Source organism: Rattus norvegicus, chromosome 1 (genome assembly GCF_036323735.1).
Source record: "Rattus norvegicus strain BN/NHsdMcwi chromosome 1, GRCr8, whole genome shotgun sequence".
Classification (NCBI taxonomy): Eukaryota; Metazoa; Chordata; class Mammalia; order Rodentia; family Muridae; genus Rattus; species Rattus norvegicus.
Window position 1 is genome coordinate 265622719 of NC_086019.1, and position 21917 is coordinate 265644635.

Genomic DNA, 21917 nt, shown 5'->3' on the forward strand with positions numbered 1-21917 from the left:
TGAACTGTTCGCATATTGAAAGCAAAAGTAACATGCATTAAATAAACGATGTACTGAATTTTTTGTAGATAGACTTAGAAGCTGAGAAGGTGAGCACTGTAGCTGGCATCGGTGTTCAAGGGACAGATACAGAAGGCGGTGAGGAGGGAGACAAACAGCCCATCAGCTCCCCGTGGGACGTTGCACTTGGGACCTCAGGTATGCAGCTGAACACCAAGTGCCAGCACATGCTGCTCGTAAACATAGGATCTTTAACAAGTTCTTTTTTGTGGGCATTTGTGGCACATGCCTTTAATCCCACTCTGAAGAAAAAGGCAGGCAGATGTCTGGGTTTGAGGTCAGTCTGGTCTACCAAGTGAGTTCCAGGACTGCCAGAGCTACACCGAGAAAGCCTGTTTCAAACCAACCAAACAAAAAGAAACCAAAGCAAAGCAAAAGAAAAGGAAATGAAAAGATAAGAAAAAAAATCAAGAAAATCTCTTTTCCAATTTTTTAATTAAAATATTCTTGAAATGTTAATTATGTATCTTGTTTTATATATTTGTACTTAAGGCTTGGAGAGCAAAGGCAACCATAATATATGCAAATAGAATACATTATCTATAACATTACATTATATTTAAAAAAAAAAAAACGGTAAACACGGCTGGTTAGCTGGCTTGCTCCTGTATTGGTGCTCAGTGTGCACTAAGTTCTAATTTAAACAGTTTCTTATAACTGAATCTTCTAATTGGTGTATTTATCATTATTCTTAAACTGACAGGGTTGTAGTTTCAGAAACCACAAAGATTATTCATGGCTACCTATCATTTAATAACCTTACTCTAAGTGAAAGAGAAACAGATATGAAAGAGAAAACTACCTTATCTTCTTCACTCTTAAAAAATGTCCAAATGTGGAAATAGGATAGCATCTTTTGATTAATTAAAAAATGTTACCCTAAAGAGTCAGGCAGTCGCTGATAACAGATGAGACATGCTGTCTTTGTGTCATGTTGCTGTATGAGCATAGTAAAGAAACACCAGTGTCTCATCATCGGTCCTCAGTGCTGAGGTTTTTGTCTGTATCCAGTATCAGACATAGAAAGAGTAGAGTCCGTGGGAACTGGAATTTGAAACTAAGTGGTCTCTGTGATCTTCTTGGCGTATTCTGAGAATTCTTGCTCTACTATGTCAGTGCCATCTCTGAAGAGAGGGGAAACTATGATTTATTTGTAAGGTTAGTGGGGTCAACAGAAACACGAGTCACATAGGCAAAAGTTAAAAGTCAGACGACAGGGATCCATGCTTTACCCACCATGAGTCTGTAGAAAGCGTGATTCTGATAAATATATATAATACTCATTTACATTTAGATGTGCATATTTATTTCATATTACTTATAAAGTGAAAGATAAATACAGAACCAGAAATGTTCAACTTACAGCATTTCTATCAAAATTTGCTTTGCTTAAAATTATGCTTGAAATGACAGTATTTATTGAGTTAGACATACATAATGGCCAAGGAGTATTTAAAGTTTCATCCAGGCTGAAAGCTTCCCAGTTACTCCTCATGGTACTGCTGGTTGTTTATCTCTGTGTTGAGAATACATCCATCTTACTCCTAAGAGATCCTAACTTTATTGATAAGTATTGTTAGGTTCTAAGTTAAATGATCTGCTTTTGAAGAGACACATCTTTATTAACCCTAGTTTTCAAGTCCTGCTTTAACTCAGCTCATGTCTCTCTCTGCATTTAACCAAATTCTGTGAACATCTTGTAGTGGTTTGAATGAGAAAGGCTTCATAAAGTCGCACCTGAGTGTTTGGTTCCTTGTGGGTAGAACTGTTTGGGAAGGATTAGGAGGTGTGGTCTTGTTGGAGGAGGTGTCAATGGGGGTAGGGTTTGAGATTTCAAAAGCCCATGTCCTTCCCACTTAGTGCGCTCTCTCTCTCTCTCTCTCTCTCTCTCTCTCTCTCTCTCTCTCTCTCTCTCTGTCTCTCTCGCTCTCTCTCTATCTCTGTGTATGTCTCTTTCTGTCTGTCTGTCTCTCTCTCTTTCTGCCTCTTGCTTATGGATCAAATGCAAATACCCAGTTACTGATTCAGCACCATGCCTGTCTGCCTCTGCTGTGTACCTGCTATGATGATCATGAACTTTAATCTTCTGAAACTGTAAGCAAGGCCCCCTCCCCTCAATAAATTCCTTCTTTAAGTTACTTTGGTCACAGTGCCTCTTCACAGCAATAGAACAGTAAAAATGGCATATGTCACTCCAGAAAATGGGCAAGAGAAGTAGTCTTGAATGCACTTAAGTGTTGGCTGCCCAGGAAGTGTGGTTCGAATGCTGCCTGAAGGACTTGTTCTCAGTGGTCACACTATTTCTAGAGTTATCTATGAACTAGCTAATCTGGGTATCTATACTAAGTCTTTGGTATGTAGGCTTTATTAAAATTGCTGAGGAGCCCCAGAAATCTTAATTAAAATTTGGGACAATTGTTTGAATTTTTATAAGACTTGCAAAGTGATATGTTACTCAAAACATCTTCATAACTAAAGCTTTGAATTACTTTAGAGTCCTAACCTTTCTTTTGTATTCTTATTGGTCTTTAACTTTCTTATTCTAAGTTTTATGTCATAAGATTGTTTCTTTGTTGCGTTGTAAGCTCCAGGGATCATTTGTGAAACTGAAGAAGATGGAATTTAGTAGACTCTGTCTTTTCAGAGCTGGTTGAGCCTAATTGTCGGTCTGGCCCAGCGGTTCTCAACCTTCCCAACACTGTGGCCCTTTAATATAGCTCCCTAACCATAGAATTATTTTGTTGCTACTGTAATTCTGCTGTTGTTATGAATCTTAGTGAAATATCCAATATGCAGGATATCGGATATGTGACCCCCCCAAAGGGTCTTGACCCACAGGTTGAGAACTGCTAATCTAGATAGTCCAAAAAAAAAAAAATTGATGACTTATAAAATATCTGTATTTTAAGAAACAAAACATACAATTCAAAGTCAGTTTCTTTTTTTGTTGTTGTTGGGTTTTAAGACCCCATTTCACCAAGTACTTACATGTAACCAAGCTACCTTAGCATGGGGTGCTTGTGTTTGTAGCTGTGTACCACCATACCCAGCTAGCCAGTCTCCTTGTGTGAAAATAGGGCTTTTTCTTCAAGCAGTTTCTACTGGCTTTTTTTTTCTCCCACCTCGGATAAATCATTTTTATTTTCTCAAAGCATAGTGAGAGTTTTTGAATACATGTAAAGAAATAAATATGAGGGCTGAAAATAATTACATTTCCACATATTCGGCACTTGACTTAGCTACTTGCCTCTATTGTATCTTCTTTTAAAGTGTTCTTCTGCTCGAAGTATGCACAGTCTTTCCATTCCTATTTCAGAAGTGTGTGTCTATTTCAATTATAAGGTCACGCACGTAACCGCTCAAGCAGATGATGGAGTAAATACTTGGATGCTTCAGTAGCCCAGGAAAGAGCTTCCTAAGCTCTTTTTCTAATGCTTCGGAAATGTTATAAAACTTTGTTAAATTCTATCATAATTCATGAAAGTGAGAAGACAGAATTATCAGTAAGAAAACATGAAAAATGGGTTGCTTTGTAGTATCTTTAAATGGTATGTTCTATCCAGTGTACATCAATGGAACACAGCTACCCAGAACTATATATAGATAAATATCAGGAGTGTGAGAAAGGAACCTCTGTTGAGTTTTGTGTAGAAGTTACATGAAGATACGTGAAGCATCGGGAGATGCACCCACACAGATTTACACTTAAGAGAAATAAATGAAAAAGATAAAATTCTACACTGGCGACTTCTGAAAGGAGAGGGAACTTGTGATCATAGAGGCATGCTTAGAGTCTCCAGATGATGCTGTTCCTCGGGTGTGTACATGCATGTGCAGACAGGATTTACTTAGTTACATTTTCTCTATCACATGTACAGGTAAACAAAAAGAATGGCAAGTAACAGATGATAACTGCTGGATGTGTACTTGACTGAGAATTTCAGCTTAGGGGAAAATAGCCTTAAGGGGCTAGAGAGATAGCTCAGTGGTGAAGAGCACTGACTGCTCTTCCAGAGGTTCTGAGTTCAATTCCCAGCAACCACACGGTGGCTCACAACCCTCTATAAAAGATTTGATACCCTCTTCTGGCATGTAGGTATACATGCAGACAGAGCACATACAGAAAAAGAAAAGAAATAGACTGAAAAATGCTGTTATTCTAAATACATTTGTAATTGTAAACGTGTATTTTAAATGACTATGTGCATTTGACTTAATTGTGCAACTGCTGCAATCAAGTAAACATAATTTTGCAGAAGTAAATTCTACCTTATCCCCTTTAATATGATAACTTCTCTCTGAGATAGTGGTGTCTATGATAGATTCATCTTTTACCAACTTATTTTTAAAAAGGTGTTTCTCTTCTCTCTTGATTCTGCTGGTGCCAGACAATAGCCTATAAAGCACTTTATCAGAGAGGTCAGGCCTGCCAACCTGAGTGCTTCATTTGGTCCCTGTCAGAATCAGTTCTAGAAAGGATTCTGTGCTTAAATCCCATTAACCTTCCTTGACTCCAATCAGCATCTTCCCTTGATACAAACCCCCTTTTCTTACATCTCCTTTAATGGTTGGAATCCAGCATGAATGTGCTCAGCTGAGAGTCTGTAGACAAAATACAGTTTCGCACTTACATGCTTAGATGATCTATCACATGACAGCTCTAAAATACCAGGAAACATTTTTGTTTTAAATGTAATCCACTGATGCAGGCATGTTTAAAGGGATTTATGCATTGTGACCCGTGTACTTTTATTTTGAAAGACAGTTGTACTTTTGAAAATTTGATAGATTCTTTTTATATAATAACTTAATTGAATTTTTTTCATATAATATACTCGGACCATGCTTCCCCCTCTCCCAACTTCTCCTAGGTCCTCCCCAGCTCTCCATTCCCTTTCTTTTTTTACTTTAAAAAACAAGCAGGTCGGGGCTGGGGATTTAGCTCAGTGGTAGAGCGCTTACCTAGGAAGCGCAAGGCCCTGGGTTCGGTCCCCAGCTCCGAAAAAAAGAACCAAAAAAAAAAAACAAGCAGGTCAACAACAACAACAACAACAACAACAACACACACACACACACACACACACACACAATCATATTAATAAACCACAAAATCAGAAATCATGTTATATAAACAAAAGACTAATAAGACGAAAAGAAAAAAAAAAACCCAAACAAAACAAAATGAGACATAAGGCGTCTATAAACCATTGGGATGGTTTGTGTTGGGCATCTGTTGCTGGGCATGGGGCCCACCCTCAAGTGTGGTCTGTATATCTAGTGAGAGTCCATTGGCGAAAACTAACTTTTCCTTAGCAAGTGTCAGTTGCAGATAGCTTCTTAGTTAGGGGTGGGAGCCCCAAGTCTGCTTCCCACTCAGTGCTGGGCCCCATCTGGTTTGAACCTGTACAGTCCTGTTCTGCCACTGTCCCTGTGAGTTCCTATGTCCACAGCCCTGTTGTGTGAGGAGGACAGTGTGCCCTAGAGCCATCCATCTCCCCATCCATCCCCCCATCCTTCCCTCCATTCCTCCCTCCCCTCTCCTCTGCAGGATCTCTGAGGCCTGAAGGGAGGGTCTCAATGAAGAACGTATTCAGGACCAAGAGCTCCTAAGTCTCTTACTCTGCATATCGTTTCAGTGCTCTATGCTAGTTCCCATTAATTGCAGGAGGAAGCTTCTCTGTCAGAATATTTTTACTATCCTGTTTCAAGTTAATGAGGTAAAATGTAGAAATAGCAAATTTTATTCTTGCTCTATAGATGTGTGTTTTTTTAAAAGTGTATACAGACAATCCTGCAACTCTGACCACAGTCAGGGTCACCCCAGAGAGTTTACTCTTTGCTCAGTCTCCCCACGTCACCACACATTCACTAGCCACGGGCAGCAATGGTTTTGTACTTCCTCTCAAGCTCTTTGTGACTGACTTCCACGGGAAGGGTAGTGCTTTCATGACCCTGTGTAGTTGGCTGTTCCTTGCTGAGAGTCGTCTGTTGTGTGGCTCACCTCAGTGTCTCTAGTTGCTAAAAGTTTTAAATAACGTACCACTTCCACTAATGTTTGTGGCTTCTGTTTGTGGTGATCATTCATTTGCTTCTCTTGGGTGAATGCCTAGGAGTGTTGTTGTAAAAATATAAAAAATAAAATAAGTAGGGTTGTCTTTTATCCCCCTAGGTCAGTCTCTCTGAGCCTGGCAGCAGTCTCTCTACCTATCTAGTACCCAAGGCAGGTTTCCATGCCAGAAACACATCCCAACTCCATGGCGGCCCAGACCAGCCATCCCACACTTTCTTACACTTAAATTGGTGCACTTGAAAGACCACACAACTCAATAACCTTAGATCCAATTGATAAGATATAATTGGCCACCTAAACATGCAGAGCCCGCCCAGTACCATCCATCCCTTATGAACATTAATAACAACCTGTAAATACATAGAGCGGAATCTTAATACCACCTGCCATGGCTTCTCGCCCTCTCCCTCCTGTCTCTTCTCCTTCCGTTCCAGTCTCCTCCTCTTCCTTCAAACTTTTCTCCCACCCATCCTTCCTTCTCCTCCGGTGACAGGTCTCCTTCTATCCTGTACCTGCCCCTCTCCCTGTATTTTACAAATTCATTGGGGAGGTTCTGGTGAAGTCACATAATTCCTGTGTACACGACTAGATTGCTGTCCTTGAGGCAGTGGACTTAGCATCAAAATACAGATAACTCCAGGGCAAACCACAACGTAGGAATGAAATTGATTGCCATTTTTCTCCAAGTGGCTGTTTTCTTCAGTCCCAAGCATGGGCTTGAATCATTGTTCCTGCCTGTTTAGTTCAAATTTCTTTTAAACAAGTTGTCTTAGTTTGGGTTTTATTGTTGTGAAGAGACACTATGATCAAAGCATCTCTTATAAGGGACAGTGTTTAACTGGGGCTGACTTGTAGTTTCAGAGGTTGAGTCCATTATCATCACGGTGGGAAGCATGGCAGTGTGCAGGCAGACCTGTGCTGGAGGAGCCAAGAGCCCTACATCTTGATCCGAAGGCAGTCAAAAGGAAACTGGCTTCTCTGTACTGGGCAGAGCTCAAGCATTAGGAGAAGCCCTACACAGTGACACACTTCCCAATAGGACCACTCCCTGGGCCAAGCATATTTAAACCACCACACCAGTTATGCTGACTTCTTGCCCTTTTCTGAGCTGAGAAAATGTTGACCCTTCCTTTCAGAAGATTCTTTGGCTTCATAGGTAACTTACCTTGGGTTGACTTACGTTGGGTTGATACATAGTTTCCCAGCCATCTGCTCATTGTTCTCTTGATTTTTGTATGTAAAGTATGTTTTTCTTTGGTTGCTTCCAAGCCTTTGCTTTTGGTGTCAGCCATTTAGCCGTTGATCCTGAGTTACCCCATCTGGACTGCTGTGGTGTGGTGATGTCTTCCTCCTTCATTGTTTTCAAGGAATCCTCTGGGGTCTCCACACATCCTCACTTTTCGTTCCTGCCTTTCTGAACCTCCAGAGACTGAGCTCACCTTCCTCAGGGTTATGTCCCAGAGCCTTGGCACATTCTCTCCTTCCTTCACTTCCCTTTCCTGCTGCAGTAACTCCTCTTGATCCGCCCCCAGGGAGACTGATCCTTTCCTTGACTGTGTCAGAAGATGGCCCTGCTTTGAAGGGTTCTTCATTTTTAGTATCATGCCTTTAAAGAAAAATGGTGTTTCTGCTTTGCTCTTGGTTTCAGGCTCTGTCTCTACAGAAGTTTCCCTCTTCTTGTCCACAACAGACTAAGTCGGAGTGTCAGCCCAATACTTTCGAATTTTGTGCTTCAAAGATGGATGTTGTGGTCGTCCACATCGCCTCTTTTTCTCTTCTCCTCTGTTTGCTTTCATGTCTGTCTTCTCACTAATTACGTCCTTCATCTTGAATAGAACTAACTGTAAAGGCTGAGATAAGTAATACTGTGTAATGCTGGGGAAGCTGCATGGCTGGGTTTTCTTATTATGAAGATTACTATGTGCTTAGGAGCCTTCCAGGTCTAATAGTTGGGCTGGTTGAATGGCTCCAGGGTGGGCAGTGGGGTGTAGCTAGCTGCCTGGGTCTGTCTTCTTGGTGCCATTCTTTACCCTCAGGGTTCAGTTCTGTCATCCCAGTACACAGAGCCATATCATGGCTGTCTGTATGCTTGCCTCTAGAACAGACCTTTGCTGTTTAGTCCTTTGCACTTGGCCGTCCTTGGCACTCCACAGTATTGAGGAGACCTCGCACCCTGCTCCCCCAGCAGAGTCCTTCACAGCAGCATGGGGCTTCTCCGCTGTGCCCCGTCTAACCCCACAGCTGCAGTCCGTCTTCTCCGGAGTCTGCAGCGACACATCACTGCTTTTCCCTGGAGGCACAGGGCAGCTTTATGAGAGCTTTCAGAATTGTGGAAACCCATGTTTACACTACAGATTTCACAAAGGCCAGCAGAAGGGTGCTCATCAGTTTTTTTCAAAGCTGGAGTGTTTTTCTTATTTATTTTATTGAATTTATTCCTATTTTTAAACTATTTTAGTAATCTTTGTTGATAATTATGTTTTACCTTCTAAAAACCTTTTAGACATTAAAGGGAATAAACCAGTCTCTCGTCTTGGAATAGGAAGCTGAGGCCTCTCAACATGATAATGAACCTGGGTACACTGGCTGGTGCGGCCAGACTGTCTGCCCACCAGCCACCCAAGGAATGACATGACATGGAGACTTTATTAATCATGGAAGCTTTTGGCCTTAGCCGGGTATCTCTCAGCTAGCTTGTATACTTTAGATAACCCGGCCTGCTACCTCTCCTTCAGTCCCAGCACTTATGCTTTTTTCCCTGTCTGCCTGGTGAATTCCCTGCACCTGATTCCTTCCCAGAGTTCCTACCCCTGCCCAGAACTCCCACCTATCTTCTCCTAGCTAGCTATTGGCTGTTCAGCTCTTGATGGAACCAATCAGAAGGTGCTTTAGGTAGGCAAGGAAGGACAGAGACACACCTTCATATAGTCTGCAGAAGTATTATCCCAACAGGCTGAGTACAGGACCAGAGGCAGATGCAGGGAGAAGGGAAAGGCCCAAGCAAAGAAACAGACAGGGCAAGCTCTCTTCCATCGTACTTCCCTGCTTCCCCAGTGCTAAGGAGTTAGAGCAGATGAGCTCAAGTTCCAGGTCTAGCTGTGCAGATTTTAACAAATCCTTAATCTCTCTGATTTTAGTTCTTTTATAAAATGAAGATGATGGTAATAGGACCACCCATGCTCAACAGTCAATAGCATGTGCTCTGGTGATGTTTTTGCTGTCCCTCACTGCTAGTTGGTTCTTAGAAGCTCCAAAGACCAAACCCTAAATTGATGTTGTCCTTACCTCACTGCTGTAAAGGAGGTCAGTGTACAGGAGCCAAGAACAGCCCAGTCCCTGAACTTTGTGACAGCATACTTTTATCCTGCATGTGCAGGAGACTGCCTGACCTATATATACTGACCTTCTTAGAGAACCAGAGAGACGTGCACCAAGCTCTCCTTTGCAAGAACAGGCTCTAAAACCTCCCAAGGTGAAAGTAAATTCACCTGACTCACCTGTCCTAACAGCTCACCTCTCCTGGGTCACGTGTCTGCTTTTGTTGGAGTCAGGGTCTTGCTTATGTAGCACACACTGGCCTGAAACTGACTGTGTGGCCCAAACTCTGTGATTTTCCTGCCTCTGCCTCCTGAGTGTGGGGAACACAAGCATGAGCCCATATCCAGCAAAAGCAGCAATGTAGCATCAGTTAAGATGGAATTCTTCAGTCACTCCGATGGTGCCTGAGATCAAGGTCAAAATGGTTCAGACTCTTCATTCTGATCAAATTCTTCATTCATTTTAAATGAAGAGCCAACAGAATTTGCTCGTGAATTGTATATGGCCCATGAGAGAGTCAGTCAGGGTGACAGCATGATTTCTAGCCCAAGAAACAAAATGGGGAGGCCGCCGTTCAGTGCTCCATAGAGTGACTGGTGAAGAGGACGTGCATCTCGGTAGGCGTGCGCCTACTCGACAGTGTATCCAGCACCATTGCAGACAAGCCCCATCGCTGGTGAGTTATTCTTACTGAGAGCACCCAAACCTGGCTGAACTTACTTAAGAACACGGCTCATTCTGCGATGTCTTACATGCAATCATGTCACGGCTAATACGTGCAGTTTTGCTTAATATTTTTTTTTTTTTTTGCTTTTGTTCCCCAAGCTACCTAGTGGTAATGGTAGGTCTTTATCTCATTTCTGTTGATAGGAGCATGTTTATACTGTCTCATCATTAAATATGACCGTCACTATCAGTTATCTTGAAAGCGTTCACTATCAAATTAAATAGGTTTTCTGTGGGTCTTAGCTTGCTTAGTTTTTATGACTAGAAACATTAAGAGGCCCTGAATGGCTGCATTTTCATATGTAACTTGAGAATTCTTAGTCCTGTTAGACCCCAACCCCATTGTAAATTATCTGAAAAATCAAAGTAAAATTCACAGACGCATAATCCAATTACACTTAGATGTCTTTAAAATATGAAAAAGAAATAGAAGTAATTAATAATAAAATAGGGATTCATTCTGGCATGACCTTGGTACCATCTCATGTGCAAAACTGGTTTGGGGTGAGGCTCACTCCTTCGCTGTGGTGATTTGGGGTGAGGCTCACTCACTCCTTCGGAGTGGTGATTTGGGAGGACAATACCACAGACTTGCCATGCTGGGTAAGGAATCAAGAAGTCTGAGCAGAGCCCCATGCTAGGGGCTGAGGATGAATCCTAGGAGAGGGAGGAGGGAGCATACCTTGTGCAGGAGCTGAAAGCCTGCAGGTGCTGTCTAGGACCCAGCACACGCCAGTACTGTGTGGTCCTTAGCTCCCAGAGCCTGGACTCATCCCTTGGTCATCTTTAACCATGGACAGTCACAGCCTCACTGGGCAGAAATTGCAGCCAGGATTCAAGCCCTTAACTCTTTGATTCTCGGTCACGGAAAGGATGCTTCGAGTTCTCTTATCTCAAAGGCCATCACCACCCCAGGTGCTCAGTTTAATTCCTTTGAGGGAGAATTAGGAAAGCTTAGTAGTGGGCTTCAAACTGCAATTGTCTGCAGTTCTCTGTGTGTCAGTCTAAACTCGTTACGATAAATACAAGCTTTGGATAATTGTAAGTGGGAAACATTCCAGACATTGTAAAAGTAAGGGCCACCCCCTCGCGCCTTTGTTTACTTTACTTACTGAAGCTTTTCTGTTACCCTGTTGTTCATTTCCTTAGTTAATAATGCCATCATCTAGTCAGAAACTTGAACTCATTCTCAGGGTTTGATATGATCGTTGTGGGTTGTTTCTGTTGTACTGGTGGGTCCTGGGTCCTAGACAGTGCCATTATAATCCTAGATGTGTGATGGCTTTCACACAAGACAGCAGTTGTAAACTGAGTGCATCATGGATATCACGTGTGGTAGTGCAGTAGTAGTCAGTGCTTAGTATCGAATTAACAAGTGTGTGTGGGAGACATTGTGTCCTACTCTTTACCCTTAGTGCCATCTGCTCGGAGCTGTTGAGCTTGTAGATCTATTTATGCTTGCCTAATGCAACAAGCTATAAAGGTAAGATCCAGATTCATGAAATAATGATCATGGCTGACATTTGAGTGCTGCTGCCTGTAAGCAGTGTTCATCTGAATGTCACTGTATCTGAAATAATGGAATATTTTATTAGCTTAGATGACATAGTCATTTTAGCAGTCCCAGAGAGTTGCTCCAGAATAACTGATGAAGCAATGTGTGTTAAAAATTAATTGTGCAGGTCTTTTGATCTCCCTTGAAAGTGATGAAGCGGAGACTCAGTCCCCAGAACGTGGACAGCAGAGTCCCCTTCCGTACCGTTACATCTGCAGGCACGGCTGTGCGAAGGAGGCACACTGAGACACTTTGCATGCATAGCACTCGAGACAGAGAGCGTCAGCGCATCATGACTGAGGCATTGTTTGTCTCTTGGTCTGGCTTGGGCCCAGAGTTCAGTTCCTTCCTTTGCTAGCTAGTAACCTGGCGTGCTGACTTCCCTGGGCTTGGTGACTCATCTGGAATTGGACTTGCTCACAGTACCTAGTCATGGGCCTTTCCCAAAGCTGGAATGGGTTTTGGAAAGTGCTTGGAATTATAGCTCCTTGATAACTTGAGAGCCATCATCATTGTAGGTTTCTGTTGTTACTAAGTTAAAAGACATTTAAAACGTATTACTAATTAGGGAAGAATACCCTTCTCATCACAAAATACTTGAAGTTAAAGAAATTACAAATAACTCTATAAGATAATGTCTCACCAGACTACTTTAGTTAAAATGTCTCAGTTATTTCAAAGTACTTCCTAATTAAATTAAATATGTTAACAAAATTAATCTGAGAAATAGAGCTTTCCCCTCTTATAATAAGTGTAGTATCATTAAGTGTCTAAAAATAGAATGGTAAAATTAATGGTGATAAGCAGCATATTATAATACACTGTACTCTTGGTCTGCTAAACTCCTTGGAGGCTTTTAAAACCAGGCCTGAAGTGGCTCATTTGCTAAAGGGCTTGCCATGCAGCATGAGGATCTGACCTCAGTCTTGAGCACCCAGTAAAAAGCCCAGCCTCGGAGGCTGTATCTGTCTCTATAGCCCAGCCTCAGAGGCTGTACCTGTCTCTATATCCCAGCCTCGGAGGCTATACCTGTCTCTATAGCCCAGCCTCGGAGGCTGTACCTCTCTCTGTAGCCCAGCCTCGGAGGCTGTACCTCTCTCTGTAGCCCAGCCTCAGAGGCTGTACCTGTCTCTATATCCCAGCCTCGGAGGCTGTACCTGTCTCTATATCCCAGCCTCGGAGGCTGTATCTGTCTCTTATAGCCCAGCCTCAGAGGCTGTACCTGTCTCTATAGCCCAGCCTCAGAGGCTGTACCTGTCTCTATATCCCAGCCTCGGAGGCTGTACCTGTCTCTATAGCCCAGCCTCAGAGGCTATACCTGTCTCTATATCCCAGCCTCGGAGGCTGTACCTGTCTCTATATCCCAGCCTCAGAGGCTGTACCTGTCTCTATATCCCAGCCTCGGAGGCTGTACCTGTCTCTATATCCCAGCCTCGGAGGCTGTACCTGTCTCTATATCCCAGCCTCGGAGGCTGTACCTGTCTCTACAGCCCAGCCTCGGAGGCTGTACCTGTCTCTATATCCCAGCCTCGGAGGCTGTACCTGTCTCTATATCCCAGCCTCGGAGGCTGTACCTGTCTCTGTATCCCAGCCTCGGAGGCTGTACCTGTCTCTGTATCCCAGCCTCGGAGGCTGTACCTGTCTCTATATCCCAGCCTCGGAGGCTGTACCTGTCTCTATATCCCAGCCTCGGAGGCTGTACCTGTCTCTATATCCCAGCCTCGGAGGCTGTACCTCTCTCTGTAGCCCAGCCTCGGAGGCTGTACCTGTCTCTATATCCCAGCCTCGGAGGCTGTACCTGTCTCTATATCCCAGCCTCGGAGGCTGTATCTGTCTCTTATAGCCCAGCCTCAGAGGCTGTACCTGTCTCTATAGCCCAGCCTCAGAGGCTGTACCTGTCTCTATATCCCAGCCTCGGAGGCTGTACCTGTCTCTATAGCCCAGCCTCGGAGGCTATACCTGTCTCTATATCCCAGCCTCGGAGGCTATACCTGTCTCTATATCCCAGCCTCGGAGGCTGTACCTGTCTCTATATCCCAGCCTCGGAGGCTGTACCTGTCTCTATATCCCAGCCTCGGAGGCTGTACCTGTCTCTGTATCCCAGCCTCGGAGGCTGTACCTGTCTCTGTATCCCAGCCTCGGAGGCTGTACCTGTCTCTGTATCCCAGCCTCGGAGGCTGTACCTGTCTCTATATCCCAGCCTCAGAGGCTGTACCTGTCTCTCTGTATCCCAGCCTCGGAGGCTGTACCTCTCTCTATAGCCCAGCCTCGGAGGCTGTACCTCTCTCTATAGCCCAGCCTCGGAGGCTATACCTGTCTCTATAGCCCAGCCTCGGAGGCTGTACCTCTCTCTGTATCCCAGCCTCGGAGGCTGTACCTGTCTCTATATCCCAGCCTCGGAGGCTATACCTGTCTCTATATCCCAGCCTCGGAGGCTATACCTGTCTCTATATCCCAGCCTCGGAGGCTGTACCTGTCTCTATATCCCAGCCTCGGAGGCTGTACCTGTCTCTATATCCCAGCCTCGGAGGCTGTACCTGTCTCTGTATCCCAGCCTCGGAGGCTGTACCTGTCTCTGTATCCCAGCCTCGGAGGCTGTACCTGTCTCTGTATCCCAGCCTCGGAGGCTGTACCTGTCTCTATATCCCAGCCTCAGAGGCTGTACCTGTCTCTCTGTATCCCAGCCTCGGAGGCTGTACCTCTCTCTATAGCCCAGCCTCGGAGGCTGTACCTCTCTCTATAGCCCAGCCTCGGAGGCTATACCTGTCTCTATAGCCCAGCCTCGGAGGCTGTACCTCTCTCTGTATCCCAGCCTCGGAGGCTGTACCTGTCTCTCTGTATCCCAGCCTCGGAGGCTGTACCTCTCTCTGTATCCCAGCCTCGGAGGCTGTACCTGTCTCTATAGCCCAGCCTCGGAGGCTGTACCTGTCTCTATAGCCCAGCCTCGGAGGCTGTACCTGTCTCTATATCCCAGCCTCAGAGGCTGTACCTGTCTCTATAGCCCAGCCTCGGAGGCTGTACCTCTCTCTGTAGCCCAGCCTCAGAGGCTGTACCTGTTTCTATAGCCCAGCCTCGAAGGCTGTACCTCTCTCTATAGCCCAGCCTCAGAGGCTGTACCTGTCTCTATAGCCCAGCCTCGGAGGCTGTACCTGTCTCTATATCCTAGCCTCGGAGGCTGTACCTGTCTCTATATCCCAGCCTCGGAGGTTGTACCTGTCTCTGTAGCCCAGCCTCGGAGGTTGTACCTGTCTCTGTAGCCCAGCCTCGGAGGCTGTACCTGTCTCTGTAGCCCAGCCTCAGAGGCTAAGACAGAGGGCCCTTGGGACTTTCTAGTAGCTAGCCAGTCTAGCCAAATCAGTGAGCTCCAGGTGCACTGAGACCCTGTCTGTTAAGCACACAGAACAGAGCATGATTGAAGAAGGCATGCAATGTTGACCTCTAGCCTACACACATGTGCACACTGCTATAGACACGATTCCGTAAGTAGTATAAGCTACTAGACAAATATATTTTAAATGGCTGTTCTTCTTCATTTCTGAATGTCAAATCCCATGCCTTTGGTAATAAAAAGACGCATTCCTTAAGCTTCTTTTTATTGTTATTTTGTTTTAACACTGGTTCTCTGTAACTTACGCTGGCCTGGAACTTTATAGTCTCACAGGTTCCCAACTTGGGCATTTCCTGCCACTGCTTCTGGGAGTGCAGGCATGGCCCACCATACTCCTCTGAAATCTGCCTCTCAGCCTCTGGGACTCCAGGAGAGTGCTACTACGCTGCTCTTAAAAGCATCGTTCTTTCATGGAAATTGCCAGAGTTTTCTTAAAGAATGTCAGCCCATTTTTTGTGTCACATAAAAGAATTTTTAAGCAGTGTTTAAAAACATTATTCCAGAGATGCAGATTGACATACTGCTATTAAGAATGTGTGGATTTGGTTTAAGGAAATGGAAATGCTAATTGATTTAATTTTGTCATTACACATTGTAAACATGTATTGAATTATCACCCTTTACTGCATTTAATTAAAAAAAAATGACAACTTTGGGTTGTCATAAAATTGTTGCAGGTGAGGTGGTAAGTCTCTAGTGACAAGCTCTCCCTGAGGAATCGTTTTCTAAAACAGCTGACTCATAAAAATTAATATCCTCCATGGATTTCAATTCCTGAAAAAGTATCATATTAACCAGATATGTACATAATACATGCTACTTATTTTCATAAAGGTTCAAAGGTCCAAAGAAATGACATCCTGTGGATAGCCATGGCAGGGACTCATCAGATATGGGCCTTCCTCCTGGACTCTGGCACACTGCCAAAGAAAAGGTAAGTGGCTATGTCCTGGGCAACCATCCTCCTGGGAGCCCCCAGCTTCCCTGCCCAGGTCACCACGCTCACAGCACGTGCTGTGCCTGTCAGGGTGCACTCAGCCACATGGCACAACAGAAGTGTGGAGCAGGCTTCTTGCTCTCTCAAGTGGATTCACTGGGGAGCACTGGTCTGCTCCCCAGGCTAAGGAAGCAGCTGCTGTCAGGAGCTCTGCCAGCTCTTCTGGCAGAGATAGAGAGGAGGAGGTGGTGAGTCACTAACTGGCGCTCAAAGCTGCTGCTCAGAAATGATATACGTCACTTGGACTTGTATTTCATCAGCCTCGGTTAAGCCTGTGGCTGCGTCTAATTTCTAAGAGCCTGGGAGGAGCCATTCTTCTGAGTGCCTAGAGAGAGAACCAGAAGTGCTAGGTGGGGCCTTAATCCTTCACAACATAAACCCAGCACATGTGTCTGCAGTCACTCCTTCAGGTGGTTGAGTGCTGCATGGCAGAGTGGCTGCTCTTCCCAGCTCTCCTGACTGTGGACGCACAGGAGAGTGAGTGAGTGAGCCCCCTTACCTCTGCCATTCCATCATTGTATGTGTTTGTGTCACCTCAGGATTGCTGTGTGAGGGAGGATTTGGATAGCATTGGCACATGGGTCCATGCACTGTCGGGCGTGTGAGGATGGGAGCAGCACTTCTCCACACAGTGTCTCCTGACTGCTCCTCCTCCCTTGGCCTCAGGCAGGGCTGGCTGCACTCTCTCTGTTCCTCTCCTCTGTCTCTTGGTGCGTGCCTGATTCTAACTGTTTCTTCCTCTGAGACTACTTAAAGAAAGGAGCCTGGTTCCGTTTTCTTCTGTGCACTCTGCCTGGTGCTGTGTCTGTAGATAACAGTGCAGTTAATAAGCAAATGGCGGAAAGTCTGTCCTGTGCCTGCAGAAGGCACTGAGCGAGGCCACTGGTGCTGCTCACAGGCTTCTCCATTTGCTTTCTTACACACCCAGGACCACTTGTCCAGGTTGGTACTGCCCACAGAGGGCTGGGCCCTTTCATGTCAGTCATCAGTCAAGAAAGTGACCACAAGTTTGTCCACAGGTCAGTCGGATGGAGGTGTTTTCTCTATTGAAGCTTCCACTTCTCAGATGACTCCAGTTTGTGTCAAGTTGACAAAAACCTGACCAGGACACAATCACAGGCCATAAAATTGTTATGTAATCGTAGAAAGTAGGTACAAGCTATCATGACACTTCCCTTTTGTTTGTTTGTTTTTAGTTTTTTATGTAGTTTCTCTGTGTAGCCCTGGCTATCCTAGGACTCACTCTGTACTCTAGGCTAGCCTCTTACTCAGATCTACCTGCCTCTACCTCCTGAGTGCTGGGATTCAAGGTGTGCACCGCCACTGCCCGGCTCCTTCTGCTTGTCTTTGTAGAAAGGGACAGCAGCCTAGCAAGTCCAAGACCTCAGGTGTGCAGGCTGTGGAACACAGTTGTGTAGTGGGCTATGGCAGTCGTGCGTCTGAACAGTGGTTACAGAGGTTCTCATCTGTGGGTTGTGATCCCTTTGAGACTGAATGCCCTTTTCACAGGGGTCACCTAAGACTATCAGAAAACAGATATTTACATCATGATTTACCTCAGTAATACAGTTATAAAATAACAACAAAAGTAAATTATGGTTGGGAGTCACCACAGCAGAAAGGTGTTATTAAAAGTATATTAAAGGGTCACAGCATTAGGGAGCTTGAGAACCATGATCCACACTCCTTCATGCGGAGCTCTTTAGCCAAGGCTTTTGAAGCGTCATGGAGGACTTCTGTAGCAGAGGTCTTCCAAGTGGAGCTGATACCAGTGATGTCGGTAACATCAGGTCTTGCCTCATCTGAGTCCTTGTAGGAGATTTGGACATTCCAAATGCTGTTTAGAAAGGTTTTTTTTTTTTTTTAATTTGAATTTTTTTATTTTATTTTTTTTTATTAACTTGAGTATTTCTTATATACATTTCAAGTGTTATTCCCTTTCCCGGTTTCCGGACAAACATCACCCTCCCCCCTCCCCTTCCTTGTGGGTGTTCCCCTCCCAAACCTCCCCCCATTGCCACCCTCCCCGCATAGTCTAGTTCACTGGGGGTTCAGTCTTAGCAGGACCCAGGGCTTCCCCTTCCACTGCTCTTACTAGGATATTCATTGCTACCTATGGGGACAGAGTCCAGAGTCAGTCCATGTATAGTCTTTAGGTAGTGGCTTAGTCCCTGGAAGCTCTGGTTGCTTGACATTGTTGTACTTTTGGGGTCTCGAGCACCTTCAAGCTCTTCCAGTTCTTTCTCTGATTCCTTCAACGGGGGACCTATTCTCAGTTCAGTGGTTTGCTGCTGGCATTCGCCTCTGTATTTGCTGTATTCTGGCTGTGTCTCTCAGGAGCGATCTACATCCGGCTCCTGTCGGTCTGCACTTCTTTGCTTCATCCATCTTGTCTAATTGGGTGGCTGTATATGTATGGGCCAGCTGTGGGGCAGGCTCTGAGTGGGTGTTCCTTCAGTCTCTGTTTTAATCTTTGCCTCTCCCTTCCCTGCCAAGGGTATTCTTTTTCCTCATTTAAAGAAGGAGTGAAGCATTCACATTTTGATCATCCGTCTTGAGTTTCCTTTGTTCTAGGGATCTAGGGTAATTCAAGCATTTGGGCTAATAGCCACTTATCAATGAGTGCATACCATGTATGTCTTTCTGTGAGTGGGTTAGCTCACTCAGGATGATATTTTCCAGTTCCAACCATTTGCCTACGAATTTCATAAACTCGTTGTTTTTGATAGCTGAGTAATATTCCATTGTGTAGATGTACCACATTTTCTGTATCCATTCCTCTGTTGAAGGGCATCTGGGTTCTTTCCAGTTTCTGGCTATTATAAATAAGGCTGCGATGAACATAGTGGAGCACGTGTCTCTTTTATATGTTGAGGCATCTTTTGGGTATATGCCCAAGAGAGGTATGGCTGGATCCTCAGGCAGATCAATGTCCAATTTTCTGAGGAACCTCCAGACTGATTTCCAGAATGGTTTTACCAGTCTGCAATCCCACCAACAATGGAGGAGTGTTCCTCTTTCTCCACATCCTCGCCAGCATCTGCTGTCACCTGAGTTTTTGATCTTAGCCATTCTCACTGGTGTGAGGTGAAATCTCAGGGTTGTTTTGATTTGCATTTCCCTTATGACTAAAGATGTTGAACATTTCTTTAGGTGTTTCTCAGCCATTCGGCATTCCTCAGCTGTGAATTCTTTGTTTAGCTTGTTTAGAAAGGTTTAATATGGGAGTGAGCTGATTCAATTCAGGAGGCTATAGCCGTCATCCAGGCACGAGGCACTAGTGACAGTAGTGCCAGGATTTCTGTGAAGTGTGGTTACAGCAGCTAGGGTGTGCTGTCAGGGCCGCCTGTGTCTCCTGGTCAGAAGGGTGTCGCTACTTATAATAGGAAAATGGTTGCTCATGTTATATCGATCTGCATCTTAATTCTGTGGGTGTGTTGCTACAAAGATAGTATCTAATGGAGATTTGCAGGCAGTGCTGGCCCCTAATGTTCACCACCTCTTTATCACGGGCCGCTTCTCTAACGTGTTTAGACCTCTTCTGTGCAGTGTATGTGCTGCACGTTCCTCTCTGGCCGGGAAATGGTCGCACTCATCCCATGTCCTTCCTTTACCCTGCTTTGTGCCACTCTAGTGTAGGGAAGGTACAGTCCCGAGTGCTGGTCTCATTGGACCTCCATGTGCTGTGCCATTGGGAGATGGTGTCCACACAGCCTCTCACTCCCTTTCTTACCGTGCCTTGTCTTCCTTATGATAGTTTTGACATAAACTTAGACATCAAGGTGTCACTTTCTCTGTGTTAGAGGAATTAGCAGGGGTTCTTCTCAGCATTTTGCGCAGATCTCTGCAGCGCAGCTGCCCTGAGTTTGTTACCGTCGTGTACCACCATGCCCTGTGCTGCTGCACCTCAGGCAGACATATCCGAGTGCGTGTAAAAAATGGGGTTTGTACAGTCGAATGCAGTCATTATGTCATTTTCTTAAAATGTTCATGCTGAGAGACCTGGCTTCCTTCAGTCAGCTCTCTGTTTTATAGAAGACACAGACATTTCAAACAACCAAAACTAGATAATCGTTTAATCTTCTAGAGCCTGATATTGTATGAAACTAAAGTTAAAATGAGAATAAATCATCTCATTATTATCTCATAATCTGATCATTACTGTTGCAGCGTCAAGGATTTCTTACCTGGTATTAGAAAGTGATGTCAGTAGTTAAGTATTATACTAAAGAGGGGAGAGGCCGCCCTGCGCCTCACCCTGGAGGGTACGCCTGGATAACCACAGCAGTGGACGGGCCATCCGCTATGGGCCCTGTGAGTCTGTCTAACTGCTGTCACTGTCAGCTGGTTATTTATGCTCCGTTAGGAACTTGTGACCCCACCTATGAACGTGTCTTTCAGTGACCTAAAGAAAGGAACCTGCCTCCGTTTTGCTGGAAGTGGAAATGAAGAGAACCGAAACAACGCATATCCTCACAAGGCGGGCTTCGCCCAGCCATCAGGCCTCGCTCTCGCTCCAGAAGAGCCCTGGAGCTGCCTCTTTGTGGCTGACAGCGAGAGCAGCACTGTGAGGACTGTCTCGCTGAGAGACGGAGCCGTGAAACACCTCGTTGGCGGAGAGCGAGACCCCATGGTAAAGAAGCTGCTGTGTGCTGTGCACACACCCCTGAGTGAGCCCCTGTGGAGTTTAGGGGTTCATGCCTGGCCTGTGATAATACGCAGTCGGAACAGAGAGCGTGGTTATAGAAAGGCACCCACCTGACTACACCGGGGACCGTCTGGGGAGGGAGGAAGAGCCGTTGCGCTTGGCTTGTGGCAGTGGAGTAGGAGGTGCACTGCACCAGCGGATGTGAGCTGCTGTGAGCGAGCCAAACAGTATGGCAGCAAGCGTAGAGTCAGACTGCCACTGTGCTCTCCTGCCATCACATGCCAGCCCAGCCATGGAAAGTCAGAGCTTCCCTAGCCTTAGAAACACCAGGATCTTAGTTTTCATGTTAATAACTGCTGTTTCTTTCTCTCTAAAAAAAATAAAAGAATTTATTTGCTTTTGGTGATGTTGATGGAGCAGGCATCAGTGCGAAGCTTCAGCACCCACTTGGGGTTGCATGGGATGAGAAGAGGCATCTGCTCTATGTGGCCGACTCCTACAATCACAAGGTGAGTCTGGGCTGGAGATGCACCGCCCTGCTTCTGGGTGGGAGATGCACGTGCCTCCCACCAGGGCCACTCTAAACACGGAAAGCAGCGCCAGCCTCAGTGCTGCGGCCCTCGGAGGGTTTACAACAAAACACAGTGTAACTGTTATCTTATAATGTGAATGAAATGTCTGATAAATTCTCTCTCCTTCAATGATGTAAATGATTCAATACTGGGATTTTCTGGAACTAGCTCCTGCTTTGAGACTTGTTTTTTGAGAATACTAATGGCAGTTGGGAGCCCTGGTTTCCCTGGCACTGCTGTAAACAGGAATGACTGCAGGGGAAATGTTTGTTCTTTTTTTCCTTAGATTAAAGTTGTGGATCCAAACACAAAAGTCTGTACAACGTTAGCAGGCACTGGAGATGCGAATGACGCCAGTTCCAGTTTTGCGGAGTCGGCCTTTAATGAGCCGGGAGGCTTGTGTATCGGTGAGCGTGGTCGGCTGCTCTATGTAGCAGACACTAATAATCACCAGATTAAAGTGATGGATTTAGAAGCAAGAACAGTTTCTGTGGTAAGTTTCCTTAAAGCATAGCTTAAAGGCTGCAGGTTTAAGAGCCTTGATGCAGTTTTGTCTATCTGTCTGTCTGTCTCTGGTATGTGT

General features: G+C 45.1%; 1 protein-coding gene across 9 annotated transcripts in view; it reads left to right on the plus strand.

Annotated features, from left to right (window-relative positions):
* The window catches only part of Nhlrc2 (NHL repeat containing 2), a 60733-nt gene that overhangs the window by 27804 nt on the left and 11012 nt on the right, over positions 1-21917 (plus strand). For 8 of the 9 annotated variants that reach the window (XR_010066447.1, XR_010066446.1, XR_010066448.1 and 5 more), the window contains exons 5-9: positions 69-198; positions 15952-16051; positions 20516-20747; positions 21149-21271; positions 21621-21827. Coding sequence is in view for 2 of the 9 variants with exons in the window: in NM_001107444.2 (NP_001100914.1) it covers positions 69-198; positions 15952-16051; positions 20516-20747; positions 21149-21271; positions 21621-21827 (792 nt within the window). In the remaining 7 variants the exon portion in view is untranslated. Of the gene's footprint in view, positions 1-68; positions 199-15951; positions 16052-20515; positions 20748-21148; positions 21272-21620; positions 21828-21917 lie in introns of those variants that run through there. The other variant, XM_039110139.2, reaches the window with a different exon arrangement.